General features: G+C 51.6%; 1 protein-coding gene across 14 annotated transcripts in view; it reads right to left on the reverse strand.

Annotated features, from left to right (window-relative positions):
* Positions 1-26,247, reverse strand: part of UBR4 (ubiquitin protein ligase E3 component n-recognin 4) — a 1,723,360-nt gene that overhangs the window by 268,488 nt on the left and 1,428,625 nt on the right. For all 14 annotated transcript variants that reach the window (XM_086921716.1, XM_086921718.1, XM_086921717.1 and 11 more), the window contains 2 exons: positions 4,149-4,230; positions 3,446-3,619 (listed from right to left, as the gene is read on the reverse strand). In XM_086921716.1, the coding sequence (XP_086777842.1) occupies positions 3,446-3,619; positions 4,149-4,230 (256 nt within the window). The remainder of the gene's footprint in view (positions 1-3,445; positions 3,620-4,148; positions 4,231-26,247) is intronic.

Consider the following 26,247-nt stretch of genomic DNA (forward strand, 5'->3'; position numbering starts at 1 on the left):
TCACAAGGCAGTCAGGTCCTCCGGGATTTTTGAGTTTGCTGACCACTAGAGACTCCGGGGTTTAGCAGGAGCAGGTTCGAGGGTCGACAGGCCGGTGGCTGGGGCCAAATCAGTTGGTGTCTTCCTCTTTTTAGCAGCTGCACTGCAGGTCTTCTTGTTTCTTGTTCTTTCTTGTTTCGGAATCTGGATCTGTGGAAAAAGGTTCAGGGTGCCCCTAAATACTACATTTAGGGGCGTTACAGGTAGGGCAAGGGCAGGGACCAATAGGTCCCTGTCCTGGGGTGGGGTGGGTACACCCGCTAGCCTGCTCCTCTCCTGTGGGAGGGGGGCCGGAGCCTAGCGGGAACCATGCCGCGCTCTGCAGCAGAAGCAGAGTTTGGGCACATCGGGATAGGAATTTGAAACAATGGCAAATAAACGAACGGACTGGGTCTGAGAAACACCAAAGCCAACGCAATGTAAAATAATTGTAAGACAAAACAACCATCAGGAAAATGAGCTGTGAGAAATAAAAATAAAGATTAAAAATAAAATAAAATTAATATGAAAGTTACCACCTATGCACGTGATGACCGGGGAAGGGGATTCAAATTGGGCTAAGAAGCGCGGAGGGAAGGCTGCCTCATGCTACAGCGTTGGTGGGAGTGGCGACCTGGTCACTGGGGTGAAGTGCTGTTAACTTTGGCACCGCCTGACTAATCTTCACGAAAATTTTAAAACTTTCGCTACCGGCGGTTCAGCTGCGGTTTTGAAAGTTTCAGGGGAATCCGTCAAGAAGGGGTTCGAGAAAAGAAAAAACAAATTTTTCCATAGTGATTTTGAACACAACTATAGCCGAACGACTGAACGAATTACACCAAATTTGGCAGAAAGCTAGATGTTGGTCCAGAAAGCGTGCTTTTTGTGATTTGCTGTAAATTTGTTCAGTAGTTTTAGCAGACTCGACGATGGCAGCACACTCTATGCCGGCACTTCCCAAAAACTACAAAAGAAGCTGCAGAACATCCAGAACGTCACAGCCAGACTCATCCTGAAATCCCCCGCAACATCACCGGGCACCTGAGAGACCTTCACTGGCTCTTGATCAACAAAGGAATAACCTTCAAGCTCCTAGCACATGCCTACAAAGCACTGCACAACACTGGACCTGCATCCCTCAACTACCGCCTCTCCTCCTACACGCCCACCAGACATCTCTGCTCTGCTTGACCGGCCCTGGCCACCTTCCCACGGTTCCACAAGAGCTCAGCTGGATCCTCCTCCTACCTCGCTGCAAAGACCTGGCACTCCCTTCCCCTGCACCACAGGCAATCAACTTTGCTGCCTCAATTCAGGAAGGACCTCAATTCCTGGTTCTTCAACTGAACTGCAGAGGGCTCCTCACAGTGCCTCGAGACCATAACATGTGAATGATCGCGCTATATAAGTATCTGATTGAGTCACCGTGCTGAAAGTTAGTGGGCTGACAACACTTCAGCCAAGAAGTGTTGGCAGTCATCTTGGGACTCTGCTTCATGCAGAGTCCCATAAAATATGTAAAAACTTAAAGAAAAGAGGATAGGAATAACCTAAATACCACCACCCCGGATAAGGCAGGGGGTGGGGAGTCCGAAAGGGACACTGCTGGGAGTTAAAAGAATTTTTTTTAAATGTAATTTTGCTTCAAATTCAAAACAAAATTGAAAGAAAAATAAAAGACGTGCGGTCTCCCGCGCATCTTTTTCAGGAAGCCCCGCGTGGGCCAAGTCCCAGGGGCATGCAGGGTTACTATAATAAAGGAGGGGGGTTCATGGGGGGGTCTTCCTAGGCTTTTGAAATCCCCCAGGGACCGCCACCTCCCTGGGGCACTAACTCACATATGCAGCCACTCATGCACCTACTCGCTCACCAATCGAGACATGGAGACATCCAGTCATACAGAATTGCAGACACTTACACACCCACTCATACACCCATTCACATACTCAGTCACTTATACAAATACTCACATACCTACTCACACACCTACTCACTTACTCATAGATATACTAACAAATCTACTCACTCCACTATAGTCACTGAGACAAGTACATACTCTCCAATAAAACCTCTCACACTCACTCACCGACACAGCCACTCGTAATACCCATACAACTACTCAAATCCACTCAGTCACCCACGTACATACCCATTCATGCACCCATGCAGTCACTTATATACCCTATCACTCACCCATACAGACATTTATATACCTGCTCAGCCACCCATTCAGCCACTTATGCACTCTCTCATTCACCATTTACAGATACTGGCACACCTGCAACCTCATCCATACAGCCACTCATTCAGCCTCTGATTTAGCATTGCAGCCACTTACACACCAACTCATTCACCTATACAGATACTCACACAGCCACTCACTTACTCATACATCCACAGACACACCCACTTGCTCACCCACACACCCACTCACTCATATACACCACTTACACACCCACTCCCTCACCCATATAGGAACTCGACACAGCCACTTACCTTAGTATATATGCTTAACACTCAGTAATGTTTAGAAAACAAAAATTTGAGATGTCATGAGTGATGTCCTTTGAGGTTTGTCATTAGTGATCTAATATTTGACATCATAAGAAGCTTAGCTAACTATAACTGCTGAATTTCTCTGGTTTGTTTTTTTCAGTGTGTGCGTATGTATACATACACATATCATATATACGCATATGTGTGTATAAATACATACACACACTTACCATACTATACTTACCTTGCATGGTAAAGGCTGTTAACCGACAGAGGAAGTAAGAAGCTGCTCTTCTCCTCCCTGGCAACGTTAGTGTCACACTTCTTCCAGTCTCCGTGTGCAAAACCAATGTCTCGACAAAAAGTTTCCTTTACCTGTGGTTAACTACCATGCACATCAACTTAATCTGTGATCCCCGCCAGTGTCTGAATCTGAGGTAAAGTGACATTTCACCAAGCCCTATCTATCATTGTTCAATTCTAGTGTCAAACCAGTTTCTTCTCAATGTTACCCCATTGTTACCACAATGCAACACTTGTTTCCCCACTCATGTTCATCTTCAGTGCGGCACTAGCCCGCTGTGTGTTCATCACGAATGTCGGACTAGCTACTTCTCAGATTACTTTAATCACTATACAAACTCGCCAGAGTCAAACCTTTAGTATTCCAAAAGGTATTCTCTACTTGTGATACTAAACACTGCTCACGTGCTCCTGCCTACCTGTAGTAACCATCAGTGAAACACTAGCTCTATTTGTTGTCCACTACAAAATCACATCTCTTTCCCCAACATGTGGTCATCTACATGGTCTCCTCAGTTCTACCTGTACTCGTCTTCATGGTCATACATGCTCTACCTTACCTACTGTTTAGGGCAGTGTTAAACTCATGCTTGGGGCAATCTCAACTATCACACCCAGACAAATCTACCTGTGGTCATGTCCTCCAGCATCTCCAACAGCATATCCTGTGTCTCATCAATCAGCTTTGTCCTTTGCACCACAAGTTTACGGAGGCACAGGTAGCCATTTAGCACGGTGCCCACCAGTCTGCTTTTAAAGTGACGCTTGATGGATTCCACTTCCACAAATGAGGACAGAAGACCTTGAAAAAAAAATCAAGAGAAGAATGAAAATTAAATCATTAGGAATTGATGACATACTAACTGAGCAACATAATGAAGCCTACATTCGAAAGGAAGGCAATGTGTCTCACTTATAAAATTGTAAAAAATAATCTGCAAACTTTGCCCACCAGTTAAAAAAGATATTGCAGACTATCACAAGCCTGCTACCAGGGTCCAAACAGGCTCTTATGTGCTGGACATCAAGCACCCTTTGCTCTCGGTCAGGGCTAAGCATGATGTGCCACTGGCTCTATATATTAATCATTAATTGAAGTTCTGTACAAGATAGGAGTGCCACACATCATAGCCTCATGCGAACCATTAGCACAACACATACCTCTTTCCCATTCACGGCTCAGAACACCGTGCCCTCGTCAATTTAAGGCTCTGCATGCAAAGTCTCACTTGGTTTTCAACATACTGTGCCTACACATGGGTCTTTGCATACAGTGGTCTCAATGAAGCACATTGTGCCCAAACTAGGGGGACTGTCAAAGCGGCATGTACCAGTTAGGCTCTTCAAGGCATATCCTTGCTGCAGATCTGTGCTGAGAGTCGCCTCCTCCAGTGAAAGCAATCGTGCAATCTCCTGATAAAAACAAAACAAAAAGCAAGCATAAGTGTAAGGCCTGTTAGGATGATGAAGTAGCTACCCATAAAACCTATGACTTTATAAAAAAAAATGGATATCAGACCAAAAATTTCACCGCTTACATGCTTTCAATAGTCTATGTCTAGCCAGGAATCATCTGTGTATTCAAATACATAGGTACTTTAAAACCAAATTAAAACAAAGCTTACCCACATTATTCAGAGCTGCTCAAGAGCAGCAAGTACAGAGTAGCTGGGACTTAAGCTTGGTCAAATGATATAGTCATCTTGCCTCTTGTTTGATAGACTGTAGCCCTTTCAGTAAATTATTTGCTTATCTTCAAATAATATTACATGGGGAAACTATCAATTGATGGAAGCATTGCATAGAACGGTTCACTTTAATGTTTGTAACAAAGGCTATGAGCAGCTGGTTAGAATTTGAGTGTTTGTTTCATTTAACAGCCTGGAGTTCTTTCTGGTCTGTTGTATAAGTAGGTGCAACTCCAGATACTTTTGGATTCTGCAAAAACAGCTGTAAAGCACAAGTTACTTACCTTTGGTAACGATATATCTGTAAGAAACAGTAGTTCGTATTAGATTCCTTACCTTAGAATATCCCCAGGCGTCAGATTGGATCCGGAAATTTTTGCGTAGCAGTACCCTTGCGCGTCGGTAGGCATCGTCTGCGGCTCCGCGTCCGTCGTCGCCATGACGTCGCCGGAGTACTTAAACGACGCCCTTGCGCGCCGACGTCAGTTCTTATACATAGCTTTTACGCGCCAGAAACGCAGAGCCATGATAAAAACCAACACTGGTGCCATGAAACTAGGGCCCTGAAAGGGGGATGACCTTAACTCTAGATATCGGTTCGCAGAACGGGGAGGATGGGTGGGGCGGTAAGGAATCTAATACTAACTACTGTTTCTTACAGATATATCGTTACCGAAGGTAAGTAACTTGTGCATCTGAAAGAAACAGGTTAGTATTAGATTCCTTACCTTAGAATAGATACCCCAGCAATACAAAAACGGTGGTGGGTCTGCGAACCAATGATCACACCAGAAAGTCCTGGAGAACGGAACGGCCGAAAAAGCCATCTCTCCGGACTTGGCTGTCCAGGCAGTAGTGTCTTGCAAATGTGTGCAGCGACCTGTCAGATGTCCTGCAAGGGGACTCCCCGACCCAGGGCAGTAGTAGCCGCCGTGGCCCGAGTGGAATGGGCAAGAAGCCCCACAGGAGTCTCCTTTTTCGCCAAAGAGTTGCATACCTTGATGCACAACACGACCCACCGAGAGATGGTCCGATTGTGCACCGCCCATGTAACCAACAAAGTTTGGTCATCCACCTGGAACTGGCGTGTGCGATCCAAATAGAATGAGAGCGCACGTTTTGGGTCCAGACGGTGGAGCCTCTCTTCCTCTTTCGATGGATGCGGAGGCGGAAAGAAGGCGGGCAAGGTGATGGACTGCCCGAAGTGGAAGGCTGAGACAGGAAAGAGGGTCGCGTCTGCAACACAACTTTGTCTGGATGGACAGAAAGGAAAGGAGGTTTAGAGGAAAGAGCCTGGAGCTCACTCACCCTCCTGGCAGAGGTGATGGCAACCAGGAATGCAGTCTTGAGAGTAAGGAGACGAAGAGGACAGTTATGTAGTGGCTCGAAAGGAGCGCACATCAGATAGGTCAGAACAAGGTTCAAGTCCCACTGAGGCATCACGAAAGGAACAGGAGGAAACATATGATGATGCCCTTCAAAATGCAAATGCTACTTACCAGTATGCATCTGTTCTTGGCATGTAGGGCTGCTGACATTCATATCTGTGCATAGATCGCCGCCTAGTGTTGGGTCCGGATGATTGCACATTGTTGTCCTGGAAGAGTCTTCGAAGTATCACGAGATAGGTGGCTCCTCCCCTGGACTACAGTGCGCATGGGCATCGCCTCCATCCCCAGATTGTTTTTAGCCATTGGCAGAGATGGAGTGAAGTATGTGAGTGATGACCATGCTATGAGCATATATATATATATATGAATACTGCAGCTGCTACAGGCGCCGGGGAGGAGGGTGGGCGATATGAATGTCAGCAGCCCTACATGCCAAGAACAGATGCATACTGGTAAGTAGCATTTGCAGTTCGAGGCATGTGGGCTTATCATATCTGTGCATAGAATACATAGCAGTCCTCCTATTATTGGCGGCCGCCCGTGCCAGCTGCAGCAGTCTGAAAAAGTGTTTTGAGAACAGCCTGACCAACAGCTGCCTGCTGTTTGGAGTGCACGTCTACACAGTAATGTTTAGTAAAGGTATGTGTGGTAGACCATGTGGCTGCCCTACAAATATCCTCTAAGGGAATGTACCTAGGAAAGCCATAGAGGCCCCCAACTTTCTGGTGGAGTGGGCTCTTGGTGGGATTGTGAGAGTGCGTTTAGCCTTAGCGTAACAGATCTGAATGCATTTCACGATCCACCTAGCGATACCAGCTTTGGAGATAGCGTTTCCCTTGTGGTGTGAGGCAAATGCAACGAAAAGTTGCTTGGTCTTACGAAAATCCTTTGTCCTGTCAATGTAGTACATTAAGGCTCTTTTAACGTCAAGGGTGTGGAGCATCCGCTCCGCCAGCGACTCTGGGTTTTGAAAAAACACTGGCAACTCAATTGTCTGGTTCATGTGGAATTGAGATACAACCTTGGGTAAGAATTTAGGGTTAGTGCGGAGCACCACCCTGTTAGCGTGCACTTGGAAGAAAGGTTCTTGGATGGTGAGCGCCTGCAACTCACTAACCCTCCGTAGCGATGTAATTGCTACTAAGAAAGCCACCTTCCAAGTCAGAAACTGAAGCTCACAAGAGTGCAGTGGCTCAAAGGGAGGACCCATCAGCCTTGTAAGAACCACATTGATGTTCCATTCCGGAGCTGGTGGTGTCCGTGGTGGAATGACCCTTTTGAGTCCTTCCAGAAAAGCCTTGATAGCAGGGACCTTAAAAAGTGATAGGTGTTGCCTATTCTGGAGGTATGCTGCCATTGCAGACAAGTGAATGCGGATGGAAGAATACGCCAAATTGCATTGGTACAGGTGGAACAGGTAACAAATGATGTTCTGAATGGAAGCATCCAGCGGGTCAATATCGTGGTTTACACAGTAAATGACAAACCGCTTCCATTTAGCCGCATAACATGTTCTAGTAGTGGGCTTTCTTGCCTCCCGAATGATGTCCATGCAATCGGGGGGAAGATTGAGGTAGCCAAACTCTAGGACTTCAGGAGCCAGATCGCCAGGTTGAGCTGTTGCGGATCTGGGTGCTGAATGTCGCCATGGCTCTGCGTCAGAAGGCTGGGTGTGAGATGAAGCCTTTGATGCGGTACCACGGAGAGTTCCAGAAACGTGGTGTACCATGGTTGGCGAGCCCACGTTGGAGCAACCAGGATGAGAGTCATCGAGTGCTGCCTGAGTTTGCGTGCCACCAGCGGTATCAGAGGTGCTGGGGGAAAAGCGTACGCAAATCTGCCTGACCAGTTCATCCACATCGCATTGCCCTGCGATTGCGGGTGTGGGAACCTGGCGGCGAAGCTTTGGCATTTTGCGTTCTCCTTTGTGGCGAACAGGTCTATCTCTGGATGACCCCACCTTTGGAAGTACGGTTGGAGTACTGATGGATGTATCTCCCACTCGTGCATTTGGTGGCTGTGCCTGCTGAGCAGGTCCGCCATCTGGTTGTCCTTGCCCGGGAGATGCTCCGCCATGAGGAAGATGTTCCTCTGAATGGCCCACTTCCACATGCTCTGAGCCAGATGAGACAGCTGCGGAGAGTGTGTGCCCCCCTGATTCTGAATGTAGTACATGGCCGTCATGTTGTCCGTCCGGATCAACACGACCTTGTTGCACAGATGTACTTTGAATGCCTTTAAGGCCATGAAGATTGCCATCAGTTCCAAAACGTTGATGTGCATCTTCCTTTGCTGTAGTGTCCATAGTCCCTGCACCGTGTAGTGGAGTACATGCGCTCCCCATCCTTGGAGAGAAGAGTCCGTTGTCAGGATAATCTGTGGCACAGGCTCCTGGAACGGTCGGCCCTTGCAAAGGTTTTGTGGATTCCACCAATGCAGAGAGTTGTATGCCCGACCGCTCACCAACACTAGGTCTGTCAGTTGCCCATGAGCCTGAGTCCACTGACGTGCTAGGCACTCCTGAAGCGGACGCATATGTAGTCTCGCGTGCGGGACGATGGAGATGCAGGAGGCCATCATGCCTATCAACTGCATGAACACCTTCGCTGGAAGCGAGTGCTGAGGTCTGAATCGTTGGATCAGCGTTTGGATACTGGCGATTCTCACTGAATTTGGCTGCGCAGTGGCTGCCAGAGTGTCTATTGTCGCACCCAGATACTGCCGTATATGGGCGGGTTGGAGATGGGATTTTGGATAGTTCAGCGAGAATCCCAGATCGTGCAGGAGATGAATGGTGCGGGACACGTGGTCGGCGCACTGCTGTTCTGACTTTGCCTGAATGAGCCAGTCGTGCAGATAGGGATAGACGTGGACGTTCTGGCGTCGTAGATGCGCCGCCACAGTCGCCAGGCACTTTGTAAAGACTCTTGGCGCTGTGGTGACCCCGAAAGGCAGAACCCTGAACTGGTAGTGCTGGTCTTGAATCGTGAATCTGAGGTACTTCCTGTGTGAAGGATGCAGGGGAATATGAAAGTATGCATCCTTGAGATCCAGCGTAGCCAGGAAGTCCCCCTGTCGAAGCAGAGGGAGGACCTGCTGCAACGTGAGCATATGGAAGTGCTCCAACAGAATGTACCAGTTGAGGGGCCTGAGGTCCAGGATGGGCCTGAGGGATTCGTCCTTTTTGGGGATTAGAAAGTACAGAGAGTAAACTCCTGTTCCCCTTTCTTGCAGTGGAACGAGCTCTATTGCCCCTTTTTGCAGCATGACTTGAACTTCCTGCTGCAACAAGTGCAAGTGCTCGCCGGACATAGGACGGTTTCTTAGAGGTATGTTTGGTGGAGTGGAAGTAAGTTCCAGACAGTAACCGTACTGGATAAGAGATTTGACCCACCTGTCCGTGGTGATGGATTTCCACGCGGGCAGGAACTGCTGGAGTCTCCCCCCGACCGGTGTTGTGTGGTCGGGGGGCAGTGACAAGGCGTCACTGTTTGTTGGTGGAGGAGGACCTGGAGCTGTTGTTTCCACGTCCCCTGCCTTTGACGTTGTTGCCCCTGTAACCACCTCTACCTTTGTTGGTGTATGAGGTTTGGGTGTTGCTCTTATAGTACTGTGTGGATTGTGATGCCTGACCCCTTGAGGTGCCTCTGTTGTTGGAGCGGCGAAAGGAACCACTCCGAAACTGCTGAGACTGGAGGGCCCCCATAGACTTAGCAGTGTCCGTGTCTTTCTTCATTTTTTCAAGGGTCGCATCCACCTCGGGGCCAAACAGGTGGTATGGATTAACTGTTTGGTTCAAGATGGTTGTCTGTATATCTGGCTTGAAGCCTGATATTCTAAGCCATACATGTCTCCGCAGCAACACGCTAGTGTTTATCGCCCTGGAGGCGGTATCAGCCACGTCCAGCGCACATTTGATGGAAGCGTTGGTGATCAGCTTCCCCTCCTGAATCAACATTTCACCTGCTTCCTTGTACTGATCAGGTAAGTGCTGCAGAAGTGTTTCTAGGGTGTCGTAGTGCGCCCTATCGTAGCGTGCAAGTAGGGCCTGCGTGTTTGAAATGCGCCAAATATTAGCTGCCTGCGCAGCAATTCGTTTCCCTGAGGCTTCAAATATTTTTGACTCTTTGTCTGGGGGAGGAGCGTCACCCGTGGTTTGCGAATTCGCCCGCTTACGTGCGTTGGATACAACCAAAGAATCCAGTGGCAAGTGTCCCTTGATGTACGTTGGATCCGAGGGCGCCGCCTTGTATTTCTTGTCAATACGAGGATTGATGACTCGCTCTCTGAAAACCTCTGGCGCGTGCTTCAGCACTCCCTTGAGCATAGGCAATGTCTTGACGGACTTTTCAGCCACTGAGAAAGTGTCAAACAGAAAATCGACATCCACAGGATCTGAATGTAGGTCGACATCATGATTAGCTGCAGCTCTCTCAATCAGAGCATTGAAGGCTGCAGAGTCCTCTGTTGGAGAAGTCTTCGCTGCAAAAAGCTGCGGTTCATGACCCGACTGAGGGTCCTCAGGGTCGCCTCCGGCAGACCAAGGTTCATGTACCTCCTCTGCATCCGAGTATGCTGGGTAATTGTACTCGTCCTCCTCATCTCCGTCACATTCCCCAGCGTTGGAATGCGTCGGTGACAGTTCCAAATTATGTGGAGATGCAGGCTCTATAGGGGCAGAAGTACCCGCAGAGTCCTTTTTGTTCTTGAGTGGAATACGAAAATGTTCCAACACCGGCTCCGTGGTGATCTTCCTTTTCAGGAGAGAGAGCTTCCCGGTGTTGGCGTCGATGATAACATCTCGACGCTCCTCATCTGCGAGTGGCTGGAGCCGAGGCTTCGGCACTACCAACGACGCCTTGGGCGTTGACACCCCGTTCAAGGGCACCCCGGACCCATGCCTCGGAGCGAAAGCCTTCGGCGTCGTCTTCGGCGGCAGCGTGAAGTGGATAGGCGTCTGCGCCTTTGCCGGCTTTGGTGTAGGCTTCGGCACCACATCCTTCGGTTCGGGAGCCACAGCGTCCTTCCGAATCCGCTGCAGGGACTCCACGACCTTTTTTGTTAAGGCCGGGGAGGGCTGGACCGGCTCGAGCGATTTCCCCGAGTCCGGAGTCGGGTCGGCGGAAGGCACGGTCTTCGGAGCCGACACATCACCATCCTTGGCCTTGGCGGCCGGAGTCGGCGCAGCCAGAGCTTTGGAGTCGTCCTGACGCTTTTTCGAAGCTTTCTTCGGGTCATCGACCTCGACCATCTTCGGCACCGACGCGGCCGCGTCGGTCGTCTTCGCCTTCGGCTTTGACACCGGGGTCTTCGGGTCGGCCATCTTGGCGTGGCTCTTGATGTCGGCCATTTTGAATTTTTTAGACATTGAGGCCTCTGGAGCCTTCTGTCCCACCAGTGCGACTTTCACTTTCGGTTTCAAAACCATTGGTGCGGACCCCGATGGTTTCACTTTCAATTTCTTCAACGGGAGTGGCGCATCAGAAATGTCCGTGGCCGGGCCCGGAGGCGGGGCCGTGGGACGAGTAATAAGGTCTTGGGTAAGGCCCGAAGGCGATCCCTCGACCTGGGCCGTATAGTGGGGGTTGACCCCTGAGTCAGTTGGAGGATGCTCCTCCTCCGAGCTATCCTCCACGGTGGCAATGGCCCCATCGTCGTCCCCTACCTCACCGACGACTTCATCAAACTCCTCGTCTCCCGCGTCGTAGTTCTCTTCCTCCAACGCCGGGCTAGAGTCCGAAACTTGAAAGACATTGTTGTCTCCAACGTCTTCTTCGAAGATGTTGTCTGGCGGGGGCGCCGATAACTGGGCCTGGAGTCTAGCGGCCCGACGAAGCTTGAGAGTCTTCTTACACCGGAACTTTGAGCAGGCCATACACCTGGCCTCAACATGGTCCGGCGACAAACATTTGTTGCACAATGGGTGCACGTCGAGGTGTAAATACTTTGAGGTGCACACCGGGCACCTCTTAAACGGAGTTCGTTCCATGTCTGGAGCGTCGTGTAGGCCCGTCCGCGCCGACAGCACGCGGAAGGGCAGCAAGAGTTCGGAGCTGAAGAACAGATAACCCGAACGAAAGACAATACCGACGCCCAGCCTAAAGACCTTTTGGACTCAAGTTAGGAAAGTTAAACAACTATCGATTCCGACAGAGGGAACCGAAACACATCCGAACCCAATGGCGGAAAAAAACAATCTGGGGATGGAGGCGATGCCCATGCGCACTGTAGTCCAGGGGAGGAGCCACCGATCTCGTGATACTTCGAAGACTCTTCCAGGACAACAATGTGCAATCATCCGGACCCAACACTAGGCGGCGATCTATGCACAGATATGAATTCAGCAGCCCACATGCCTCGAACACCTATTTACAACTATGGGCTTGAACAAAGAGGGCTGATCAGGGAGCCTTAAGAAGGCGAAAATAGCAGAGAGGTAGCCCTTGATAGTGCCCAGAGCAGAGCCCTGCTGGGCAAGAGAGAAGAAAGAGGTGAACCTCCGAAAGAGTAAGGGGATCCACAGCCTTTGCTGTGCACCATGCCGCAAATTTGTTCCACCTGCAGGCGTATACCGATTTCGTGGAGGGCTGCCAGAGACACATTACAGACTTCAGGAGGCAAGTCAAATGGCCTCAAATGCCGCCGCTCAATCTCCACGCATGTAAGTGGAGACTGGACAGGTTCGGGTAGAGGACCGTCCCCTGCTGCAGCGACAGGAGGTGCTCCTGAAGAGGCAGACGAATCGGGGGATCGACAGACATGCTGAGTAGCTCGGGATACCAGTATCTTCGTGCCCAGTCTGGAGCCACAATGATAACTTGGGCCCGGTCGCGTTTGATCTTCTTCAGCACTCTGGGCAGAAGTGGTATAGGTGGAAAGGCGTACAACAGACCGCAACTCCACTTGCGACGAAATGCGTCCCCGAGCGAGTGCCGCCTTGGAAACTCCAACACGCAGAACTGATGACATTGCGCGTTCTCTTCTGTGGCGAATAGATCTAACCAAGGCTCTCCCCACTGCTGAAAGAGGCCTTGCGCCACGTCAGAATTCAGACGCCATTCGTGATCCATCATGCACTGACGGCTGAGTTTGTCTGCCCTGATGTTCCAGTCACTGCCAGAGGCGCAGAGCCTCCTGGCATAGGGGCCACGACCCCACCCCGCCCTGTTAGTTGGAGTACCACATGGCGGTGGTGTTGTCCATGAACACCTGCACTACACTCCACCGGACAGAGGGGAGGAATGCCTTCAGTGAAAGCCAGATCGCCCTCAGCTCCAGAATGTTGATGTGGAGCCAGGACTCCGCCGGAGACCAGAGGCCTCTGATCTCCGCCTCTCCCATGTGGTCCCCCCAGCCCTGGAGGGACACGTCCGTCACAACTACGTGCTCTGGTTGGGGTAAGGAGAGGGATCTGCCGCTGACCCAATCACAGTCCGTGAGCCACCACTGCAACTGTCTTGCAGTGCCCTCCGAGATCAAGACATGGTCGGACAAGTTGCCCTGATGCTGGGCCCACTGAAACTTCTGGTCCCACTGCAGAGTCCGCATCCGCCACCTGGTGTGATGCACCAGAAGGATGCAGGAGGCCATCAGCCCCAGAAGCCGCAGCGTCAACCTGACCGAGACTCGGGATAACGGCTGAAAGATCGGAATCAGAGCCTGAATATCCCGAACCCGCTGTTCGGAGGATAAACCCGAAACTGCACTGATTCTAGAACCGCTCCGATGAAGAGGAGCTTCTGAGAGGGACACAGGTGTGACTTCGGCACATTGATGGAGAACCCCAGCAGGTGCAGGAGGTTGGCCGTAGTCTGGAGGTGGCTGACGACTGTCTGGGGCGAGTCCGCCTTCAACAACCAGTCGTCGAGGTAGGGGAAGACTGAAACCCCTAAACTGCGGAGATGAGCTGCGACCATCGCCATCACGTGAACACCCGTGGGGCGCTGGTAAGGCTGAAGGGGAGCACGGTAAACTGAAAGTGCTTGTGGTCTACCGTGAACCGCAGGTAACGCCGGTGGGCCGGCAGGATGGGGGTGTGAAAATAAGCGTCCTGCAAGTCCAAAGCTACCATCCAGTCTCCCGGGTCCAGAGCAGCTAAGACCTGAGCCAAAGTCAGCATCTTGAACTTCACCTTCCGGAGGAAGCAGTTGACGTTCCGCAGGTCCAAGATAGGGATTAGGCCCCCTTTGCCCTTCTTGGGTACCAGAAAGTAGTGGGAGTAACAACCACACCCTACTTCTGGCCCAGGAACGCGCTTGATGGCCCCCAAGAGGGCCGCAACATCTTCTTGCACGGCTGGAGGGGTCGCATCGAAGGGGAGGGAGTAGCCCCTTCGGACGATTTGCAGCACCCATCTGTCCGATGTGACAGTGCGCCAGTGGAGGAGGTGATGGCGAAACCTGCACCCCACTGGCGTCACATGGGCCTGACAGCTCGGACTTGGAGGGTTTTGAGGCGGATGCTGCAGGGGTAGGTGTGGACTGACATCGCCGTTGTCCCCGACCGCCGCCATGGCGGTTACCACGTCCGCCACCGTGCTGGATGTTAGTCTGCGGCCCGTGGCTGGCAGGACATGTGGGGGCGCCCCTTCCTTGGCCACGAAAGGAGCGAAAGGCAGCAGTTTGCTGGCGTGGGGCAGAGAGGCCCAAGGACTTGGCCGAAGCCCTGGAGTTCATAAAGCGCTCAAGCGCACTGTCTGCCTTGTCGCCAAAGAGGCGACGGCCATCAAACGGCATGTCCATAAAGGTGTTCTGGACATCGGCCAGGAAGTTATCGGACCTCAGCCAGGCGTGGCGACGAATCGCCACCGTCTTTGCCATCGCTCTGCCTAGCGAGTCCGTGGTATCCAGCCCACACCGGATAGAATACCGTGCCGCATCTCGACCCTCCACAAGGGCTTGAATGAGTTTAGTCCAGATCTCCTCCGAACATTGTGGCAGCACGTCCGCGACCGTGTCCCACAGTGAGTGGGTGTAACGGCCCAAGAGGCATGCAGTGTTGACTGACCGCAACCCCAAACTAATGGAGGAGAACATCTTTTTACCATACTGTTCATACCTCTAGAATTCCCGACCGGGGGGGGGGGGTGCTGGGGTGGGAGCCGTCGGGAATGCGGTCTAGGAGGTAGAGTCCTGAATGATCAGGCACTCGGGGTGGGGTGGGTCGACAGGCCACGTTCCTATCCACAGGCGGACCTGTAGCGTGCTTAGACCAAGTGCCCAGAAGAGCGTCCGACAAGGCCTCATTAAGGCAGCAGAGGCTCGGCAGAGCTTGCCTGCGGTTTAAGGACCTCAGTGGGGAGGTTAGTCCTCACGGCCGCAACGGGGAGCGCAAGACCCATGGCCTTGGCAGCCCTCGTCAGCCCCACATTATAGGCAGCCCCTCTTCCGTAGCCACGGTAGGAGCGGAGACAAAACCAGTGCCCGGCGAAGAGTCCAGACTACTGGCCTCCCCTAGCTCACCTGCCCAGTCCTGAGTAGACGGACACTCACGTGCCAGAGGGTGCTCAGACCCCTCCCAATCCGCCTCCCCACCCATCTCCTGACAGTCAGGGTCAAAGGATGGGGCCGGGTCATAGAAGTAAAAATCTCCGAACGGCGTAAAGAGCGGCGGCAAGCGGCGCCGCTCCGGCGCCAGACCAGAATCGAGGTTGGGATCAGGGACGACGTCGTCCTGGGACGGCGCCGGAGGTGACACCCTGGGGGTCGGCGCCGGTGAGTTCTTAAGGTCGACCGGCGACGACCCGGAACCAGATCCAGCAGGGCCCTACGGCGTCAGGACTGAAGTCGCCAACGGCACTTGGGCCGAAGCACCCGATGACGCCGAAGCACCCGGCCCGCTTGGGGACCCAGCCACTTGGCCCGAAGGCGCCGCGGAACCCGACGGAGGAGTGAGCGATCTCATGGCCAAGAGGAAGGCCTCGATCTCCCCCGACGTGGCATTTAGCCCAGGGACCCTCTGGTATGGAGCAGGCTGTGACGCCTGTGGCTCCGGCGGAGCCGCGCGGGCGGTGTCGCCCGAACCCCCGGCCACGTCGCACGAGCGTCGGGGGGAGTCGGAGGAGCAATGTTGTCTCTTCGACTTCTTGTGCCTCTTACCTGAGGACTTCGAGCCCGAAGACTGGTGACGAATCCCGGAGCTGTGGTGACTCCGGCCCGCGACCGGTCCCTCGACCTCCTTCCGGACCGGGACCTAGAGCGGCGCGGGGCCGACTGCTGGAGCTCGAGTCGCTTGCGGGACCGCTCCCGTCTAGCTTTGGACGTCAGGGCCTGGCAGTCGGAGCAGGTCTTGTCCTCGTGGTCAGGGCCCAGACAGTGAAGGCACCGGCAATAGGGATCGGTAACCCACATCATGCGGTTGCAATCGATGCAGGGTTTGAACCCGGGCATCCCTACCGGCACCATCGGAGTCGAATGAATTCGAAAGATGATCAAAAAGGATCGAAAAAGTTAGTCAAAAATTGACTATGGGTACCACTTTTTCCGGATCTAATACTAACCTGTTTCTTTCAGATACAAAATATCGGTTCAGTAAAATGGGAAGAAGTTTCGGAATGAAGGCGAATTAATGGGATTCAGATTCTGTTTTTATCAATGATGAGCCTTTTACCATATTCTACTGAGAAATGTGGTTGTGAGAACTCTTCTTTTCTTAACTAAAGCTAAGACTACTATAAGCATAAGTTACTACTTGTGTAAAGATATATCTGTAAGAGTCATTAGCTAGTGCTACATTCCTTACTTTAGAATATCCCCAGGAGTCAGATTGGATCTGGAAAATTTTTTCGCAGTACCCCTGTGCGCCAGTAGGTGGTGTCCTGCGGCTCCGAGTCCATCACTGGCATCGTCAGCGCAGGGATGATGTCTTGGAGAGTACTTAGGCGGCACCCATGGGCGCTGATGCCAGTTCTGTACTCGACTTTCCGAGCCAGGAACGCAGAGCCATGCAAGATACTGACCATTGGTGCATAAAAAACCTGGGGCCCTGAAAGGGATGACCTTAACCCTAGTAATCAGTCCACAGAAATGGGAGGATGGGTGGGGCGGTAAAGAATCTATCACTAACTAATGTCTCTTACAGATATATTGTTACACAAGTAGTAACATGTACATCTGAAAGAGACACGTTAGTGATAGATTCCTTACCTTAGAATAGATACCCCAGCAATACCAACCCCGGAGGTGGGTCTGCGAACAAGATTACACCAGAAAATCACGGAGCACAGAACGGCCAAAGAGCAGTCTCTTCGGACCAGACTGTCAAGGCAGTAGTGCTTCGTATACGTTTACAGCGAGGCCCACGTAGCCGCCTGACAAATGTCCTGCAAGGGAACGCCATGTTCCAAGGCAGTAGTGGCTGCAATCGCCCTGGTCGAATGGGCACGCAGCCCACAGGAGGATCCTTCTCAGCCAAGGAGTAACATGCTTTGATGTACATAACGACCCATCGGGAAATGGTCCGTTTGAGCATAGCCCGACCTTTTTTGGCGCCCTGTAGCCAACAAAGAGTTGATCATCCACCCGGAACTGTTGTGTACACTGCAGATAAAAAGTGAGCGCCTGTTTTGGGTCCAGACGGTGGAGCCTCTCCTCCTCCCTAGAGAGATGCTGAAAGAAGGTTGGCAAAGTGATGGTCTGCCCGATGTGGAAGGGCGCGACAACCTTTGGCAAGAAAGAAGGACAGGTCCTCAGAATCACCTTGTCCAGGTGAACAGAGAGGAAAGGAGGTGTAGAAGAGAGAGCCTGGAGCTCACTCACCCTCTGGCAGAGGTGACAGCTACCAGGAAAGCAATCTTGAGCGTGAGAAGACTGTAGGAAGGTGGATATCTGACTCTGGTTACCCCCAACTTTTTGCCTAGTGTTTAGCTGGTTTTCGACTTAGTTGGCCTGGGATCCTGCTATTCAGGACCCCAGGCTTCCTGCTCCCTCTGTTAAAATGGACTCCATGTACATTAGGTGCATTTACCAATTGGTATTGGGTCCTCTTGTACGTCCTTGTACAGTGTACCATAGGTACCCATGGGCATAAGTGAACCCAAGGCCTACCAGGGGCTACAGCATGCATTATGCCACCCCTGGCTGGCCCTCCAAATCTGACACCTGGCTGATCAATCCAGCTGGGGCAAGGTGGTGTAATCACCCTTTGATTTAGATATAGTATACCTATACCTAAACCTAAAATTGACACATATACTCCTACAAGTCACTCCTATTGCAGGCCTTAACAATCCTGGAGGCAGAGTGCTTGGAATTATGTGAGATAGTGCTCTGGCATGAGCTGAGCCTGTCTGCAGCTTTCGGAACCAAGTCTTTTAGCTGTTTCCATGATAACACTATACCATATACTCTTAAGTGCATTATAACCTCGCGGTTATTGCTAACTTTGGCATAGCATTATCAAAACATGACGAGTAAGGTGTCATACGAATTGGAATACTACCCCCTCGCCAGTTCTGGCGACGGTGGTAGCATTCCACCCTTCTAGAGGGACATGCCATGTACGTAACTGTGAACCCCGGTTAAAGTTAACTCGAGCCTCAGCATCACAAAATGGATGCTGCCACCACAGACACAAGTCTGACCTCCTGCTGCTGGGAGTCCTTCCAGCGAGGGAGGCTTGGACAAAGGGTTTCCTGCCTTGGGAGGTGCTAGCACCACCCTAGACAGGATTTTGTGTATTAGGTAGGACAGGCCTGAAAGGAATGAGACATGCCTGGGGCACACAAGGTGCCCTGTGCATACACCGGTTCAAACCAGTTGCTGGGGCACTCCAGCCCCAGCTCTGGCGCGAAACCGGACAAAGGATAGGGGGTGTAACCACCCCCCTTCCTGGTCCCACCCATAGGAGGGACCTAGTCATAGTACAGCCCCCTTTAGGAGAATAAAGGTAGGAGCTGGTACCATTTCAAATTGGATTATCCTGATTTGAAACTCTACAAATTAGAAACTCTGGACTTCGACATTCTGCTCCACAGAAGACTGAAGAAATCTCCCTTGTGGGCAAGGAGTGTCCACCCTGCATCTGCAGGCACCATCAAGCGTTCCAGCGGTTCACTTTGTCGTCTTCCCGAGTGGATCCAGACTTCAGAGCCCGACGAGACCCGGATTCCCAGGCCTCTCCGACCTCTACCTACATCTGCAACACAGCTGAGATCCGTGGGTGCGACAAGACACGTGGGACCGGCCATCTTGGAGAAACTGCACTTCGCTTCCAGCACGACTTCAGAGGCAGCGTCAACGAAGTGCTTTGGGGATTGAGAAGCCCCAGCCCGAGCAGCTCCTGCACAGAAGATCAGCCCTCCAGCATCCACGAGATCTGCGTGGGGCCCTTTTGCTTGATTGCTGCTCGACGCGTTGTCTGGCCACTTGCCGGTTGGCTAGTTATGTTAGGTGACACTTGTAAAGCGCACTAACACCGGAGGTTTCCTGGCGCTGAAAGACAGAGTAAGTGAGTGTAAGGTCAAAAAGAGGTAGAATTAACCTGAGGAGGGGAAGAGGTGGGGTTTGAGCAATTTCCTGAATTGAAGAAGAGTAAGGCTAGACTTAATGGAGAAAGGGAGGGAGTTCCAGTTAGCGGGGGCTAGATGGGCAAAGCGACGGCCGCCAAATTTCTTGGTTTTTGATTTTGGGGGCGGCTAGCAGATGAAGATGAGCAGATCGAAGGTTGCGCGTAGGTCGGTGTGGGGTGATAAGTGTATTCAGGAAAACGGGACTAGTGCAATGAAGGGCTTTAAACGTGAGACAACCCAGTTTGAAGGCCGCCCTTTGTTCCGTAGGCAGCCAATGAAGTCTGTGGAGCATGGGCTTTGCAGATTGCCACTTAGGAGTTTAATAAATGAGGCGGCCGCCTGGTTCTGTACTACCTGGAGGCGACGAGACAGGAATTGTGGAAGTCCATAGTACAAGGAATTGGAAAAATCCAATCGGGATAGTACCAGGGAGAGGATGACCTGAACCAGTGCAGCATGAGGCAGTAGACGGCTGACTTTATGAATTTTCCGGAGTTGGTGCTACAGGAGGAGGTCACCACACCTACTTGGGCTTTGAGGGAGAGCTCGCTATCGATGATCACACCCAAGCTTTTTACAGATTTTGCCTGGACTGGGGGGGAATCCCAACTCCACGGGCCAAAATTGCGGGCCCCAATAGGTAGGGCTAGATCCAGGGTGAAGAAGCTCTGTTTTCCCGGGATTTAATTTGAGTTGGTTGTAATTCATCCACTGTTGAATGTGGATCATGACGGTATGAAAGTTACTGACGGCATTCGGGGAGTTAAGTGGAAAAACAATCTGCAAATCATCAGCGTAATTGTACACTGTGATGTTCCATGGAGGTAAAGGTTAAACAGTAGGGGCGAGAGGGAGGAACCTTGGGGGACTCCACAAGACGTGGGGGTGTTGTCCGCCGTGTAAGGACCAAGACGGACAGCCTGTGTTCTTTCAGTCAGGAAGGACTCTGTCCATTTAAGGACAGACCCCTGGATGCCGGCCTGTTCGACACGGTTGATCAGGTTGTTATGGTCCACCGTGTCGAACGAAGCCGACAAATCCAGCAGTACAAGGGCTTGAGGAATCCCCGCATCAGCGTTCCTCCTCAGTGTATCCAAAACCGCTAAGATGACAGCCTCGGTAGAATGACCCGGCCGGAAGCCGGCCTGATTAGGCTTGAGATGGCAGGAGATCTCGATGAAATTTGAGAGGCATCGGGTGACATGGGCTTTTATTAACTTGGAAAAATAGGGTAAAAGGGAGATGGGACGATAGTTGGAGGGTGCCAGGGGATCCGCGCCAGGTTTCTTGAGGAGGGGAAATAGGACAGCCTCCTTAAAAGATCTAGGGACAATACCACTGCTGAGGGAGCCATTCAGCAGGGGTAAGATACAATCTGGTAGATTGAGACAAATGTTCCGCAAGACCGAGGGGGGGGCAACAGTCTCTCGGGGAGCCCGATTTGACCCGGGTCACGAGTTCCGCTAACGTATTGGAATTAAGAGTGGGGAATTGATTAAAGGATAGTGGGTTGTTGGGGGAGGTGTCCAAGGGTTCAGTCTGAGGGGAGGGGAGTATAGAGTCCTTGATTTTCGTAATGTTTTCAATAAAAAAGATATTGAGGGCGTCGCAGGTCTCTTGAGTAGGGGTCTGAGCTGGAAGGGTTCTGTCGTCTGTAGTCAATTCATTCATAATTTTAAAAACCTCCTTAGATTTATTATCCGCTGATGACAGTCTGTGAGAAAAATGGTCCGACTTAGCTAAGGAAATAGCAGTTTTATATTCTCTGCGTGCGGCAATATATAACAATTTAGCTGAGTCAGAATAATCGCGTCTCCAAGACCGTTCTTGCTGACGCACCCCAAGCTTGTGCTGCTTAAGGACGTCCGAAAACCATCTATGGGAATTATGATGTCTGGTGCAAGGGAATTCAGTAAGAGGGGCAAATTGGTCGCTGGCCGACTTTAGCCAAATACCAATATCACCTTCAATTTCTTCAATGTTGGCAGGGGAGGTGATAGTTGGACGACTATTGGCCAAAGTGGTAAGAAACCCTTGGGAGTCATATGAACTCCATTTGCGCGATAGACCGCCAGCCATCAAGGGGGCAGGAATCCTGCCAGCGATGGTAATGGTGGTATCTACACGGGGATGGTCGGACCAAAGGCAGGGGGAGATAGATGGTTGAGAAAGGACTATGTTATAGGTCCATATCTGGTCGAGAATGTGGCCTTTGGTGTGGGTTGGAGAGGAGACTTTTTGGGACAGGTTCAGACTGTTAAGAACTTCAAAGAGATCTGTGGCATGTGAACCGGCATTGGCATCATTGAACCAATAATTAAGGTCGCAAAAAAGGGCGAATCTAGAATGCAGTGTAAGCAGATTAGACAGCTGTTTGCTCATAATAGTGGAGAAAGATGGCATAGGATATGGGGGCCTGTAAAGAAGTAGGAACGTAAGGCCGCCAGCCCCGCCCCTCCGCTGGCCCTCCTGAACAACTCTCTCCTGCTCGGCGAGGTCCCCAGCCAGTTTAAGAACGCAGAAGTGGTTCCCATACTAAAAAAAAACAACGCCGATCTCGCGGTTATGGGCAATTTCCGTCCCATCTCCCTTCTCCCTTACTTGAGCAAGGTACTTGAGACACATGTGACCAGCGTCCTCAGTTCCTTTATTGAACACTCCAACTTCCTAGACTCTCAGCAAGCCGGGTTTAGACCTGCCCATTCGACAGAGGCGGTTATCCTCTCTGTCATGGAGGAACTTCGTAGAGGCGCCGATTCCAACATTAGCCAAGCCTTGGTTCTTCTGGATCTGTCGGCGGCCTTTGACACGGTCGACCACACCATCTTGGTCGACCGTGTCAAAGAGGCGGGCATCAGGGGGACGGCCCTTAACTGGGTCCGCTCCTTCCTGGCGGACCGCCACCAATCGGTCCGACTCTCCCAGTTTTCGGCAGACAGGATGATGGTCACCTGCGGCGTCCCGCAGGGTTCGTCCCTATCACCACTCCTTTTTAACTTGTACCTCACCCCCCTGATCCGTTCCCTCCGAGGAAGGAATGTCACTGCATTCAATTATGCAGAGGACATTCAGCTTGTCTTCAATCTCGACTCCTCGGATGAAGCGGCCCAAGACTTCCAGTCTCCCCTCTGCCATATCAGTAATTGGATGGGCGCTCACCATCTCAAACTTAATCCCGACAAGACGGAGCTCGTTCTTGTCGGAGGCCCATCCAATCCCTGGAATTCCACCTTTTGGCCCCTTTCCCTCGGCCCCTCCCCTCGCCCTGCTGACAAAGTGAAAAGCCTGGGGGTTTACATCTCACATGACCTCTCAATGAAGCACCAGGTCAGTGCTAATGTGTCCTCCTGCTTTTTCCAGCTTAGGAAGATCCGGAAAATAGCCCATTTCCGGACCACTGAAGCCTTCACCTTGGCACTGCTGGCATTAGTCATCTCTCGGATCGACTATGCCAACGCTCTGTACGCTGGCATCCCACAATACCAAATCAACAGATTGCAGCTGATACAGAATCAGGCAGCTCGCCTGATTTACCATCAACCTAAACATTACCACGTCCGCCCTCTCCTCAAAGCCCTTCATTGGCTTCCTGTATCGGAGCGCTGCAAGTTCAAACTAGGCTGCTTGACTCATAAATCTCTGGCCGGCATCGGTCCCTCCTTTATCTCCTCCCTTCTGCACCCTTACGCTCCCTCCAGGCACCTCCGTTCCTCTCACCATGCGCTCCTCCAGACGCCTAGATTCAGGCGTAAAAAACACGGAGTTCTCAGATTCTCCTTTCTGGCCCCCTCATTCTGGAACTCTCTTCCGCTGGAACTTAGACTCTCTCCTTCCTACCCTCACTTTAGGTCTCTCCTAAAAACTCACCTCTTCCGCAGCACCTACACAAGTTTCTCTCCTCCCCTTTATGCCTCTCACCGAATAAGTGAACAGCGCCAAAAAACCGTCCGGTGAACGCCGCGCTTTATAAGTAATTTTTACATTACATTACATTACATTACACCAGTTTTCAGGCTAAAAAGTATGTTGTCTACCTCGGGAAGAATGAGGGAAGATGAGGAGATAACATCGAGATGCTTCGATATAATGGCCGCTACCCCGCCCCCCCGACCGATCCCCAGGGCGGTCAGCATGGAGAATGTAATAATCGGGGGGGGGGGGGGGGGGGGGGGGGGGGGGAGGGCCGCCAAAATGTCAGGAAGGGAATCTACACTTAGCCAAGTTTCTGTTAGCAGGAGTATATCAGGTTTATTAGTAGATAGCAAAATGTAAATATTGTCTTGGTGTTTTACCAAGGAACGAGTGTTCAAATACATCACCGTAACAAGAGTGTCGCACTTGGCCAGTTTGGGCGGAACTATGGGTGTGTAGGGGACTGAGCGCGTGAGGCCGGCTGTGTTTAAGCGCCGGATGGTTGCAGGGGATGGTGGGGGATAGGGGTGCTGTAGCTCCCTGAGGAATTTGTCCGAATAGCCTGAATTTCCCGGAATTGCTGCTCGGGAGGATAAACCCGAAACCGCGTCGAATCCAGAACCGCTCCGATGAAGGGGAGCTTCTGACAGGGACTCCGGTGCGACTTCGGCACGCTGATGGAGAACGCCAGCAAATGCAGGAGGTCAACCGTAGTCTGAAGGTGGGTGACCACTGCCTGGGGCGAGCCTGCCTTCAACAACTTGTCGTCGAGGTCGGGGAAGACTGACACCCCGACTTGCGCAGGTGAGCTGCGACCACCGCCATCACTTTCGTGAACACACGAGGGGCGCTGGTAAGGCTGAAGGGGAGCATGGCAAACTGAAAATGCTCCTGGCCTACCGTGAACCGCAGGTAACGCCGGTGGGCAGGCAGGATGGGGATGTGAAAATATGCTTCCTGAAAGTCCAACAGTACCATCCAGTCTCCAGGGTCGAGGGCAGCCAAGAACTGAGCCAGAGTCAATATCTTGAACTTCTCCTTCCGGAGGAAGCGATTGACATTCCTGAGGTCCAAGCTGGAATGCAGATCCCCTTTGCCCTTCTTGGGGACCAGAAATTAGTGGGACTAACAACCATTCCCTATTTCTGGCCCAAGAACGCACTCGATGGCCCCTTTGGCCAAGAGCGGTACAAAAGGGGGTGGTGATGGACGGAGCATCTGAATCAATCAAACACTCGCACCCAGTCAAAAGATCTGGGTTTAATCCATCACCGTTCTTTAGCCCACTCTGCCACCCCAGTACAGACATGACTATATGCAAATCAGTCTGACCCTGTGCCTCATTGAAACAGTCCAGCCCGAACTGCCAAGCCATGTCTTCCCTGGACCAGAAACCAGCTTCCGAGGACCGGTTTCTGGCATTCCAGCCGTCTTCAGCCCGGCTTGCTTGAATCTAGTGGCAAAGTGAGCAAGGGACTCACGTCTGAGCATACCCTGCCACACTTATGGCGGCCAAAAGCGGTACACAAGGGGGTGGTGATGGACGGTCCTCGGAAGCTTGTTTCCGGTCCAGGGAAGACATGGCTTGGCAGTTCGGGCTGCACTGTTCCCATGAGGCACAGGGTCAGACTGATTTGCATATAGCCATGTCTGAACTGGGGTGGCAGAGTGGGCTAAAGAACGGAGATGGATTAAACCCAGATCTTTTGACTGGGTGTGAGTGTTTGATTGATTCAGATGCTCCGTTCATCACCACCCCCTTTTGTACCGCTTTTGGCCGCCATAAGTGTGGCAGGGTATGCTCAGACGTGAGTCCCTTGCTCACTTTGCCACTGGATTCAAGCAAGCCGGGCTGAAGACGGCTGGAATGCCAGAAACCGGTCCTCGGAAGCTTGTTTCCGGTCCAGGGAAGACATGGCTTGGCAGTTCGGGCTGCACTGTTCCCATGAGGCACAGGGTCAGACTGATTTGCATATAGCCATGTCTGAACTGGGGTGGCAGAGTGGGCTAAAGAACGGTTGTAGGAGAGTAGGGTCTGTAATCCTATGGTCACCCCCGATTTTTGCTTTTTGTTTCACTGGTTTACGACTTTCCCTGGCTGTGGGCCTCCTAATCTAAATTGACAAGCATGTACCTTAGGTGCATTTACCAATTGGTACTGGGCCACCTTATCAGTCCCTGTACAGCATACCTTAGGTATCCAGGGCATAGGTGTACCCAGGGCCTACCAGGGGCTGCAGCATGTATTATGCCACCCCTGGCTGGCCATCTAAACAGACACAACTGGCTGCACGACAGTTGGGGCAAGGTGGTGTAATCACCCTTTGCTTTAGATATAGTACTCCTATATCTAACCCTAAAATGGACACATATATTCCTATCAGTCACTCCTATGGCAGGCCTTATCAATCCTGAAGGCAGAGTGCTTGGTATTATGTGAGATGGTGCTCTGGCATGAGCTGAGCCCGTTTGCAGCTTGCGGAACCAAGTCCTAATAGCTGTTCCATGATAACGCTATACCATATACTCTTAAGTGCATTATGCACCTCGCGGTCAAATGCTAACTTTGGTATAGCATTATCAAAACATGTCGAGTAAGGTGTCATACAAATTGGAATACTACCCCCTCGCCAATTCTGGCGACGGGGGTAGCATTCCACCCTTCTAAAGGGACACGACATGTATGTAACTGTGAACCCCGGTTAAAGTTAACTCGAGCCTCAGCATCACAAAATGGATGCTGCCACCACAGACACAAGTCTGACCTCCTGCTGCTGGGAGTCCTTCCAGCGAGGGACGCTTGGACAAAGGGTTTCCTGCCTTGGGAGGTGCTAGCACCACCCCAGACAGGATTTTGTGTATTCGGTAGGACAGGGCAGAAAGGAATGAGACATGCCTGGGGCACGCAAGGTGTCCTGTGCATACACCGGTA

This window comes from Lissotriton vulgaris, chromosome 5 (genome assembly GCF_964263255.1).
Source record: "Lissotriton vulgaris chromosome 5, aLisVul1.2, whole genome shotgun sequence".
Classification (NCBI taxonomy): Eukaryota; Metazoa; Chordata; class Amphibia; order Caudata; family Salamandridae; genus Lissotriton; species Lissotriton vulgaris.